Here is a 12,807-nt window from a genome sequence, read left to right on the forward strand (position 1 = left end):
CCAGATAAACATAACTTCACACATGTTTTTGACGCATGACCAAAGCTTCCTTCCTGAGAGAGTGGGAGTGTCCTGGAGCTTGGTAAAACTGTCCATCCCCAGCTTCAGAGGAGTTCTTGAACCAGCAACGGAGGAAAAGGGTACGGCCGACCTGAAACCTCCACCTGCTGTTCTAGTCACGCCGACTAGAATAGCCCAAGAATAAACGCACTGTAACCAGCTAACGAAGACTCTCCCAGAGTCATTGATTGCTGAAGTTAAGTTAAGACGAGAACGTCCATCTGCCAAACGCTTGCCAAACCGTGTACCCGGGACAACTCTGGACCAGATGATCGGACACTTGCGTCTTTGTTACCAGACTGAGTGTCATCTTGGATGAACAACATCCTGCCGATCTCCGGATCCACAAGAGGGAGAATGCGTTTGATGTGGTTTTCTCTCTAAATAACTCAGGTAGCCTCAAAACATCATTTGCATCCAGAACGCTTCCAACTCTCTGGGAAAGAAACCACCTCATAACTTTATCCACGCATCCAAACTCGTATTTTCCATTTAGCTTCCATTCAGGCACAGGTTTGCTTTTAAAACAAGTTTAATATCAAAGCTGTTGAAAATTGTCATTTAAATTGCCATCCATGAGTTGTCATTTTATAATTGTCGTTTCAAATCTTTAGGTTTAAAATTGTTGGTAATAAATTTCTTCATTTTTAAACTTGCCTCATTATTGAAACAAAACACAGAACAGGAATAAGGTTTCTGGTTATTTGAAAGCAAAGATCCTATCTTCTGATTCAAAATAACTTTTGCTATTAAATTTAATTATCTAAATTAAACATTAATCTTTGGATTTAAAACTAGATCAAACAGGTTGATGTATGAACTTAGAGCCATATATAAGTATACGGGATATTTATATATGATCTAAGCCACATAAATTAATCTGATTGGTCATTTTTGGAATCTCCACTGAATAGCAACAGAGGTGATTTCAGTATGCAGATTAACTCTACATATATAATAGATGTAAATTCATACACCAACTTGCTTGGTCTATGTTTAATCAAAAGATTAATATTTAATTTTAAAGATTTAATTTAATAGCAAAGTTATTTATTAATTCAGAAGATCTTAAGATCTTTGTTCGTTCAGTGATCAATATAAACCCACTCTGTGTTTATTTCAACGAAGAGTCAAGTTTAAAAAGTTAAAAAATTTATTACTAAACAATTTAAAATGGGATAATTTAAAAGAAAATTTATAAAAGCTTTGGTATTAAATACTTTGGTATTGAATAGCAACCCTGAGAATGGATGGATCTAAGCTGGAAGTGTGTTTGTTTGCGGGTGAATACATTGTTCTCAGAATGTGTATCTTGAGAGAAGACGCGTTCTGGGTAGAAAGAATTTGGTTTGCAGATAAACTAAAGTTGTTCTTATTAAAGAGCATTCAGACGCAATCTGTCGGAAGTGTCTACCGCACCCAGTTAGGAAACCCCCTTTTGGATCTGAGATGTCAGGAGGAGATGATGACCCCAAGCACGAGGTGGGTAGAAGAACCTTAGTGCGACCAAGTCGGTCCTGAGATGTCTCCAGGTCACAACGACTGATGAAACTGGTTGCGTCTCAAAAATAATAACTCTGAAGGAGTTTGCGTCAGCTTTGTTCTGCAGGTGTCATTTGTTGTGTCGTAGCAATTCTGCCAGCGTGACAGAGATCGCTTATTGGTTAAAGAACGTGTGGGCGGCTGTCCCACTTCTCTAGAACTCACTCGCTAAATGCCGAGAGTTCTGTTTTATAAGATGGGCATTTCCTGGTCTACGAATCAGGTTTTGACATGTAGAGATTTTAACATACCTCAGAAGCCTGCCTTCAAGATAGAAAGCTCTGGTGTTATGGAAAAAGACATGCGAGTGTAGTGCAGTTAACCTTAACCTGATTTACTGTCCTGTGACTCCAAATCCTGCAGCAGACCCGTTGGTGCTGATCCAAGCACTTCTGGGCTTTTTTGCCCTGAGTATGGCTTGCAAGGCATTCATTCCTAACAGAGACCACTGCAGGTTCCCACACCTTAAAGATAATTTGTTTTTCAAATGTGCTATTGTAGCTCATGGAAGCTGAAGTAGGGGAAAACACATGACGGATCAAGTTTTGCAATCATCCTAAAATAATAAAATAAACGTTGCCTTGACTAAAATGTCTCCAGTCGTCTGAATTTCACAGATGTTTATGTGGCGTTCAAAAAACTGTTACAGTCAGCTTGACCTCATGGAGTTATTTACATGAAATTATGTGGTTACTTGCATGGAATCAGTGCATGTTGTGTCTGACTATCTTTAGAGTTGGAAGTGATGTGAGCAGAAACTCACACTGGTTCTATCTAGGCTCCGATGTCTGTCACACTCAATCAGACTCTGAAGCAGAAGCATATTTTATTTTAACAAAGTGACATCGTTGCACAGCTTTAACACATTTTACAGATTCAGCTGGAAGCATTAACAGCTAATTAGAACGCTCGTTAGCTGTTTAACTTACTCAATAAAAACATTCACAAATATTTCATCTTTGATTACATTCAATAGTAAGGGTGGGAAGATACAAATTATACTAATCTGATAGGTAAAAGGAGCAGATTTTCTAGTCTTCTGATGTTGCCTTTTAAACTAAAGGCAACACTCATCCAGTCTCTCTTTCACACACGCACACACACACACACACACACACACACGCATGCAGAAACACAGCATTATGCAGAGCTTTTTCTCCATCAGAATCCACAAATATTTACTAAGATTCTGAGTAAATTTTAGAGTTAGGTTCATAAATATGACAAGATTTATAATTCCTAAGACATTTATGATGACATTTATGAAAAATTGTTTCAAAAACTAAAAGTTTGCATAGCCTGATAGCTTCACTGTGAAGGATCACTGTGCGATGTCATAGTAATACTCTCGTAGTCTTGGCTCAACCACAGAAAATCCTGGCCTTTCATCCACCCTAGAAGACAAAACAAAAAGAGTCAATAACAATAATAATTCAGTCTTTTATTTGGTCTGTTAGCATGACAGACATGTCTCTCACTTGTAGGTCCAACATGTTTTCATGAGGTCAAACATCTCTGGAGGGCAGTTCGCTGGGGGGTCCATTCGCTTCCCACTTTCAATCATCTGCAGAACATCTGTTCCTTTCATTCCCTGCGAACAGATCAGAATAAAGGTCTAACGAGCTTCTCGTCATCATCATCTTTATTTATAAAGTGCTTTCACACAGCCTTAGGACCAATAAAGTGCTGTATACAACAGATCATATGTAAATGACCTTCACTCTTCTTCCTCCTTAGTGGCCGTTTTGTGGGTGTGGTTAGGGTCAGTTGGTAACCAGTGTCCAAAGTGTGGCCTGTGGGCCATTTGTAGACCTTGTTTAGGATTCTGATGACGCAGGCAGATGTTTATTTTATGTTTATGTTTTTAGGTCCAAGTAAAAAAAAAATTGGTCTTTTATTAACAATTTTTCCTTTATTTAAATTCCTGGAAAATTGGACCAGAAATCCTCACAGCATTTACTAAAAAGCAGACTTTGGAGCACCATTCATAAACTTGACAACATTTAGCAAACATGACTGAAGAAGGACTCAGATCCTGTTCTTGGTTCCAATAATATAGACTGAAACAAAATAAATGATCAACCTGTCAAATCCAGTGAATCTGCTGCTTTTTCTTAATATAAGTAAAAGTTATTTTCATTCAAAAACTTTAATTTCTACTGTATTGTTGAGTTGGTATAATAAAATCATGATAGTTGTTTTTCACATAAAAGATTTCCTTGATTAGTTTCCAACTTGGTGATTTCTGCCGTTGTCGCCAAAGGTTTGGACATGATTGGTTTAAAATGTTAGGGTATGCTTATTTAATTAAATCTGTAGTTAAACAAAAATTTAAGCTCAATAAAGTACAATTACAAACACCACCAAGGGTATTAGACTTCTATAATCTCACCCCCCCCCCCCCCCCCCCCCCCAAACTACTGTCTAAAGCACGGAACTATCAGTCAGCTTTGACCAGAACTTCTGGTCCCAAACGTGTTTAAAAACTTTTAAAATGATCAGACACCAATTTACAATTAATTCAGTACAAAATTCTACACAGAGTACACTTTACAGGTCATCGGATGTTCAGGATGGGGTTTGTGTCGTCTGACACCTGTACACACTGCAAAAACAACATTCCTGACAATTACATTCGCGCACTGTGGTCCTGCCCACCTGTCCAGGAATTTTGGGGTAGAGTATGTGAAGACCTGTCAAAATGTCACAACGTGAGGGTGAGTTGAGCTGGAGGTGAGGATCCACATGCTGGGGAAGAAGGCAGGCAGGCAGACGGAAACGGATTAGCAAGGTTTTTAATATAAAACACGCTGGACATAAAACAATGAACCGACAAGACAAAAAGGACTGACAGGGTTTAAATACAAGAGGAGCTGGACTTGGCGACGACTGGACTTGAAGCGCCGGACTTGGCACTGACAACTGGACTTGAAGCGCCGGACTTGGTGCTGACTGGACTTGGACAGGCTGGGCCAGGGGCGGAGCCCCTTGGATAGGCTGGGCCGGGGCGGAGCCTCTTGGACAGGCTGGGCTGGGGGCGGAGCCTCTTAGACAGGCTGGGCCGGTTGCGGTGCCGCTGACGGGGCTGATGCTGGCTGGACTGGAGGTGGTGCTGCTGACGGGAGTGATGCTGGCTGGACCGGAGTTGGTGCCGGGAGGGGAGGAGGTGCCGCTGACAGGGAGTGGAGGCGCTGAACGGAGTACCGCCTCCTCGAGAACCAAGGAGGATAGAGTGTCCAGCTGGAACTCCTGGCGGCTGATGAGATTTTTTAGACTGACCAGCTAAGCCTCGGGAAGGGCAAACTCTGCCGGGTTGACCGCCGGTCTGGTCCCTCTCCTGACCCCCCTGGAGTGGGAGAAGACCGTGCAGCCGGGGGTGACGTCAGCCGGAACCGCAGCATGCCCGTGGCGCATCTCTTGGGCTGGAGGTGACGGCGGGCAGGGGCGGTGTTAGGCCCGGCTACTTGGGCTCAAGCCCCGAATCTTTAATGAAAAGCCCCGGATCTCAAACGTGGAAGTAGCATGCAGTACCAAAGTCCAACAGAGAAGGAGCAGCTAGCAGTAGTTTGTATACAGCCTGCCTGAGCCTCCACCACTGAAGAAGAAGCCCTTCAGCTGCCGGCTTCTTCTGCAGTGCCTGGTTTCTTCTACACTCTGCCTGAAACGCATGTGTGAAGTTGGACATAAGGACATTTTTAGACCAAAAGTACCGCGACAGAACCCCAGCTTTGATGATACTGGTGTTGACTCAGGTTTGTGAGCCTTATTTGAAAATATTTGTTGTGCTGCTGGTTTGCCTAAAGTTAGCTTACTATCAGGTAAAGTTGATGGAGAAAAAACGGGAACATTTACTATCATTTCACACTAAACACTAACAGGAACAATACTCTGCCCTGAATATACTTAATATGTGGCTTCAGATTAAAAATTATGTGGTACAAGACAAATATATATAATGTTGACTAGTGCGTGTCACGTGTGTGTGTGCGCGTGCGTGCGCACGAGTGTGTGTGTGTGTTAAGTCCCGGATCTTCTTCAGTCCTTAATCCACCCCTGACGGCGGGGCCTGGGTTCCCTCCCAGTGCCGGGGACCAACTCCAGGAGAGCACACTGCCAGTCTGGTGCCCAGAAAGCCGGAGCGGTCCAGCTGCAGCTCCCAGCCCAACCTCCCATCTAGCTCCGGGAGGGTGGAGGGGATCGCCGAGGCGGAGGTTTGACGGCGGCATCTGCGGCGAGATGGTGGAGGAGAGGATGATGCGGAGCTGAAGCTGGTGGTGAGCCCTCGGAGCAGACTGTCCCAGGGCAGGACTTCCCCGCTGGATCCATCAGGAGGTCGGTTCATTCTGTCATGAAGCGCGGTGAGTTGAGCCGGAGGTGAGGATCCACACGCTGGGGAAGAACCAAGCCCCCACAATGCGTCTCTAAAATTGAGTCAAACCCGGAAGTACCAAAAATTGCAGTTCCACCCTCATCCGCTGGAGGCTGGTGTCAGAAGCGAGCAAATCCTCATTGACTCCCATGTTAAAAATACCAATTTCACAGCAGAAATAAACATGTTTACAGCCTGGTACCAAAACATGTTTTTGGTTTAAATGATCTAGTTTACACTCATGACAACTCTGAGGGGGTGAATCTTTTCTCACTCTTCTGTTTAAGTGTATTAAAAGCCTAAAATTCTGTATAATTAATGAGCATCAGACCCACGTGACCACAAAGCTAGCTCAGTGGAAAGGCCTCAGTAGAGCCTCGGTCTGGCTTGGAAACTGTTCCGGGATTTTGAGTCTCTGTGTTTGTGTATTCTTCTTTGGATATTTTTTGTGCAATTGTTGGACAAAATGACTTGCTGTGGCATTAATTGCACTAATAGAGCGTCCAAGGTGTCTCCACTTCATTTTTTTCGGTGAGTAAAATTATATTTATGTATTTTAGGTCACTGCCGAGCTGAGCTTAGATTTTAACATGTACTGTTTAACCATGAAATTTAAATGTAATAGGGTAAAACCCAGTGCATTTAACATAATGCTGCACTTTAGAAAATGGGTTGAAATATAACATGTTGGTGGAGCTGGGTTCCGACTATCGGCTTGTGGAGCTCTCGGGAGACCAATGTTTTCCACCCGTTTCTCCCCTGGCTTCGCGGCTTCTGTTTGCTGCGCGGAATGCCGGCTGGGTCTCCCTGCAGCTCGGCACATCTCTGTCTGATCGCCGCTTCTGTTCGTCTGTAAGTCTTAGGTTGTATGTGTATGTGTGAGGGAGGGAGTGTGTGACTGTGTCTGTGTATATGTCATGAGGTGTATATGTCAGGTGGGGCCTTTGACTCCTCCCCTCTCCTGGGACTTCTTTTGATGCTATACATCTTCGCCTCCCCTCCCCCTGCCACACTTGGTGTGGAGTGTGGTGCCTTGGTCTGCCTGAGTGTTCGCAGCTTCTGGGTCAGGGGGTGTAAGATCTTTGGTGTCTGCCTGATTAATCCCGGTGGCTGCCTGGTGGGGTCCCTGGGCTCTGCTGGGTCCCCGGCTGGGCTGGTCGCCCCTGGGTCCCGGGTCGCTGGGTTCCGGGCTCAGCCGGCTAGGGGGTGGGAGGCTGCGGGCGAGCCTGTGGGCATGCCGCTGATATCTCCCAGGACTCTGCCGGCTGCTGGTTGTGGCCCCACGGGGATATCCTCTGCGTCTCTCGAGGGGGGCAGGGGCTTTTCTGGTTGCAGTCTCCCTGGGGTCAATGTGCTCTGGGGCAGCTCCTGGATCTCTTGGACTTGGAGCTCTTTCCATCTCCTACACATCTTTGGGGGGCAGACCTGTTGCCCCTCACACTCTCTATTGGGCGCTCCTATAAAGAAACCTTACATATACAAGCACATGTACACACACAGGTGCTCTCATGGTGCTCTCATAAGTATGGACTTGGGCACGTTCAACACGTCTTAAGGCTGTGGTTGGCACTTAATGCACTGTGATTTATTATCGTGTGATTGTTCAGTAAGACAATGTTGACTTTATATTTCCTCACCAAGTTGACGCAGTGATAGCTTGCTCCTGTTTGTGTCCCTTTTCTGCAGGTCTACAAGCAGACCCCTGTTCATCATTTATTGTTTATTTTTGTGGAACTGGAGTGGCCAAATTACCTCAAACATATTGTAAGAGTTTGAATAGTAAACTATAAGGTTACTGATTTATTTTGAGGTTGAGCTCAACGGGAGAGAAATGTTGTTCCGTTTTTTTCCGCTCTGGTTTGCTATGCTAGTAGATACTCAGTTACGAGCGATTCTGTTGAAAAAGTTAAGAGTATGTAAGGTGTGGGTTATGGTGATAGTAGCCCGAAAAAAATACTTGTAAAAGAGCAACCAGAAACTCTGAGTCATTACAGTATAATCGCTGATATGAGCCAATACTGTTAGATTCCAGCCATGTTTGCCCTAATAAATAATAACTCCATGGTGCATGACCCATGTGATCTACAGTAGATGTAATTACATCATCAATAATTTACTTTAACATGATAGATTTATTTTCTCTGGACGAGAAATATACGATATGGCCACCTCTAAATGAAATTAAAATAATTTTACATTAATCATAAATATATAATTTAAAAGTGCCTGTGGGACATTTGATACACCTCTAGCTCTCAAATGTGTGTGTGTGTGTGTGTGTGTGTGTGCGTGTGCGTGTGCGTGTGTGTCAGCAGGCAGCTGTACCAGTGTTTCTAAAGCTCAGACTGGTAGCGAATAGGTACTAATGTTAAAGTTTGACAAGAATCAATACATGTTTTTATGCATTTAATCTACTGATTTATGCAGATAATTTCTCAAGACAACGTGAAGTGAGTCAACTTGTAAATAATTTACAGGAGGAAAAATATCAAGATATATATCATACATCGGAATTCAGCTAAATGATATCGAGATATGAGTTTTGGACCATATCGCCCAGCCCTAACCTGACTTAGCCCATGCCAGGACTAAGAGCAGGGCTGTCTTAAAAGACAGGAACCTCATGTTGACTTACTCAACTGGCTCAAACGGAGGACCACAGCGGGTCTCTAGAACCAAAATTCTGTCCTTTTTTGTCCCATCTGGACAAAAAGTCTAACAACAAGCCTCAGCTTGCGAATTCCCTTCAAGAATCAGAGAGCCACAGGGAAACCCTGTTAAAAGACTCATGACAAGTAGAAATGTTCAACAGGTAGGCCTTCAGTGTGGAGAAGGGTGAACCCTTGTTCAGTAGATCTTGTAGAAAAGATACAATGTTCACAGTGGAGTACTGCGAAGGAACCACGGACCTGCACTGACACAACTCCCAAATACTTTCCACTTTTAGGCATATAGACCCTTAGGGGTGCGAGCTCTGAAAAGTATTCACCACAGACAGGGGAAGACCTGCAGGCTTGGAGTTCCCACAAGTGTGGATGAGGGTGCAGCACCCCCAGATCAATCACCTCTGGATATCAAGATTCTGTGGGCCACTGAGGAGCCACCAAAATCAGAGGCATGCTCATCCTGTGCACCCTCTCCAGCATGGCAGAAATCAGCTCCACTGGAAAAAAAGGCGTTGTTACGGATGCCAGGCTGGCCTGTGGAGAGAAGCAGCCAGAATCACCAAGCCCTGGTGAGTCAGCCTGACACCGCCCCTCCTCCTCCTCTCTCCCGGGCTGCTGAGGAGCACAGCTGCAATAAATCTTCCTTGATTGCCAACACCTGTATAAAAAGGCTGTGTCTTCAGCAGTCTGGGAGGCAGCAGTGCAGGGGTTCTGCTGTCCTCCTGGTTTTGTGTAGTTTCAACCCCTGGTCGTTTGGATTTGTTTGAGTTTTAAACTTTGGTTGTTTTTAACTCTTAATGAGAAATTGAGGATGATCCGGTGGGATCTTTTGTGTGTTTGGGTTTTAAGGTTAACTTTGTCTGTGGCTATTTTACTGACCTCGGTTTTAAACACCTTCCGTTGTGGTAAAGCTTTTAAGATAAGTTTTTACCAGGTGTTTTCAGTCAGTAGAATGTTTTTAGCCTTTTATCAACTTCAGGATTTTAAAACACCTTCGTTGCGGTAAAAACCTTTAATACAAGTTTTTACCAGGTATTTTATAGTTGATAATTTGCTTTGTAATGTTAACCTTTTAGAGAAATCAGTTTTGCTTGTGTTTTTAATAACCTTTTTGTACAAATAAACCCATTTTAAACTCCTCCGCCAGTTTTTATGTTATCCCCATCCTTCACATTTTTACCAACACATGTTGGGATGTAACAGGCGTAGAGGAGGATGTTGGGCCCAGAGTGTTTGTCTTCATTGATGAAGTCTGGTCTGTCAAGGAGAAGAACAAAGAACAGTGTGTGTTTGCGAGTGACGCTAACAGCTCCACCACCGTCCTGCCAAACCTTGTCCAGGTCTGGGACACCACAACTGGGTGAAGCCTCCATTACAGGTGCTGGCCAGTAAATTAGAATATCATCAAAAGGTTGAAAATATCTCAGTAATTCCATTCAAAACGTGAAACTTGTACATTATATTCATGCAATGCACACAGACCAATGTATTTCCGATGTTTATTACGTTTAATTTTGATATTTATAGGTGACAACCAATGAAAACATCAAATCTGGTATCTCAGAAAATTAGAATATTCTAAAGGCCAATGAAAAAATGTTTGTTTCTCTAATGTTGGCCAACTGAAAAGAATGAACATGAAAAGAATGTGCATGTATAGCACTCAATACTTAGTCGGGGCTCCTTTTGCCTCAATAACTGCAGTAATGCGGCGTGGCATGGACTCGATCAGTCTGTGGCACTGCTCAGGTGTTATGAGAGCCCAGGTTGCTCTGATAGTCGTCTTCAGCTCCTCTGCATTGTTGGGTCTAGCGTATTGCATCCTCCGCTTCACAATACCCCATAGATTTTCTATGGGGTTAAGGTCAGGCGAGTTTGCTGGCCAATCAAGGACAGGGATACCATGGTCCTTGAACCAGGTGCTGGTGGTTTTGGCACTGTGTGCAGGTGCCAAGTCCTGTTGAAAGGTAAAGTCTGCATCCCCATAAAGTTGGTCAGCAGCAGGAAGCATGAAGTGCTCTAAAACTTCCTGGTAGACGGCTGCATTGACCCTGGACCTCAGGAAACAGAGTGGGCCAACACCGGCAGATGACATGGCACCCCACACCATCACTGACGGTGGAAACTTTACACTGGACCTCATGCAACGTGGATTCTGTGCTTCTCCGCTCTTCCTCCAGACTCTGGGTCCTTGATTTCCAAAGGAAATGCAGAACTTGCTTTCATCAGAAAACATAACTTTGGACCACTCAGCATCAGTCCAGTCCTTTTTGTCCTTGGCCCAGGCGAGACGCTTCTTGCGCTGTTTCTTGTTCAAGAGTGGCTTGACACACGGAATGCGACACCTGAATCCCATGTCTTTCATGAGTCTCCTCGTGGTGGTTCTTGAAGCGCTGACTCCAGCTGCAGTCCACTCTTTGTGGATCTCCCCCACATTTTTGAATGGGTTTGTCGTCACAATTCTCTGCAGGGTGCGGTTATCCCTAGAGCTTGTACACTTTTTTCTACCACATTTTTTCCGTCCCTTCGCCTGTCTGTTAATGTGCTTGGACACAGAGCTCTGCGAACAGCCAGCTTCTTTAGCAATCACCTTTTGTGTCTTGCCCTCCTTGTGCAAGGTGTCAATGATTGTCTTTTGGACAGCTGTTAAGTCAGAAGTCTTCCCCATGATTGTGGTGCCTTCAAAACAAGACTGAGGGACCTTTTAAAGGCCTTTGCAGGTGTTTTGAGTAAATCAGCTGATTAGAGTGGCAGCAGGTGTCTTCTATATTCAGCCTTTTCAGAATATTCTAATTTTTTGAGATACCAAATTTGGAGTTTTCATTAGTTGTCACTTATGAATATCAAAATTAAACGTAATAAACATCGGAAATACATTGGTCTGTGTGCATTGCATGAATATAATGTACAAGTTTCACGTTTTGAATGGAATTACTGAAATATTTTCAACCTTTTGATGATATTCTAATTTACTGGCCAGCACCTGTACCTTGCCTGGAGAGCAGGTCTAACCTGTGGGTCATGCAACTGGGGATATGACACAACAGTTGAGTTGTCTGTGTATACTAGCAAATTCTGACCTCTCAGGTAAAGACCGAAAATCCTCAGGACCAGAAATACGGCTGACAGTTCTAGATAGTATATACGGAACCCCGATTGGGTTGGGGACCATATGTCTGTTACTGCCGTAATCCCACACAGAGACCCCCCAGCCTTTTAGGGAAGCACCTGTGGGCACCACCACATGCTTGGCCACCCTCTCAATTGGAGAACCCTGCTGGAGCAGCCTGGTTCTCTCTATGGGAGAAGAGCCACTACGCAGGTCCTGGGAATGGTCAATGTCCGGTGAAGATGACATGAGGGAGAGCCTACCCAATGCTGGAAGTGTCGCACCCCACCTATAACCAACCGAGAGGCACCATGGCTATAATGGAAGCCATTATGCCAAACAGCTCTAAAGCTGTGATTGGCTCCCATTTGGAAGTGGGTCATGTTGCTGCAAAATGCGGTTATCTCATGATCCAAGAAGCACGCTCTAGCTGACTGAGAGCATATTTCTAATCCGAGGAAGGAAACCCTCTGGCTTGGATCTAGGGAGCTCTTGTAATTTACGGAGAAAGCCCAGGGCTCACACATGAGAAAGAACCTTGGAAATGTGAGCCTCCTCATGCACCTGAGAACTTGCTACCAGAGCTCAATCATCCAAGTAGGCAAGAATGTGGATACCCGTCTCTCTGAGAGGTGTTAACACAACTTCCACACATTTGGAAAAGGTGCGGAGAGCTAGGGCTAATCCGAGTGGGACAACTAATTACTCATCGGCTTTCCCTTCAAACACGAAGGACAAGAATTGCCTGTGATTGGGATGAATCCCACATTAAAATATGCATCCATGAGATTCATCACAACAAACCAATCTCCAGGGCTGACGGCATTTGACAACTGCTTGAGCATTAGCATTTTGAAAAACTGTACCCTCACAAATACTTGTTTAGTTTACACAGATCCATGATGGGGCGACACCCTCCCCCTCTTTTTGGGGACAGCAAAGTAATGGTTGTACAAACCCTTGTTTGTTTCCTTGAGGGGGGACTGCTCGACCAGCTCGTTTTTGTTAACAGCCTGAATTTCCTCTCAACATGACCACTGCATCTGCGTTCACAATAGTGC

At 44.3% G+C, this 12,807-nt stretch overlaps 1 protein-coding gene across 1 annotated transcript in view; it reads right to left on the reverse strand.

Moving 5' to 3' along the window:
• Window positions 1-2,789: 2,789 nt before the first annotated feature.
• syk (spleen tyrosine kinase) overlaps window positions 2,790-12,807 on the reverse strand; it is a 63,606-nt gene continuing 53,588 nt past the window's right edge. The window contains exons 12-13 of the mRNA XM_054744062.2: window positions 3,081-3,193; window positions 2,790-2,996 (exon numbers count right to left, since the gene is read on the reverse strand). Of these exons, the coding sequence (XP_054600037.1) occupies window positions 2,924-2,996; window positions 3,081-3,193 (186 nt within the window). The 3' untranslated portion in view covers window positions 2,790-2,923. The remainder of the gene's footprint in view (window positions 2,997-3,080; window positions 3,194-12,807) is intronic.

This window comes from Nothobranchius furzeri, chromosome 6 (assembly GCF_043380555.1).
Source record: "Nothobranchius furzeri strain GRZ-AD chromosome 6, NfurGRZ-RIMD1, whole genome shotgun sequence".
In the NCBI taxonomy this organism is placed as follows: Eukaryota; Metazoa; Chordata; class Actinopteri; order Cyprinodontiformes; family Nothobranchiidae; genus Nothobranchius; species Nothobranchius furzeri.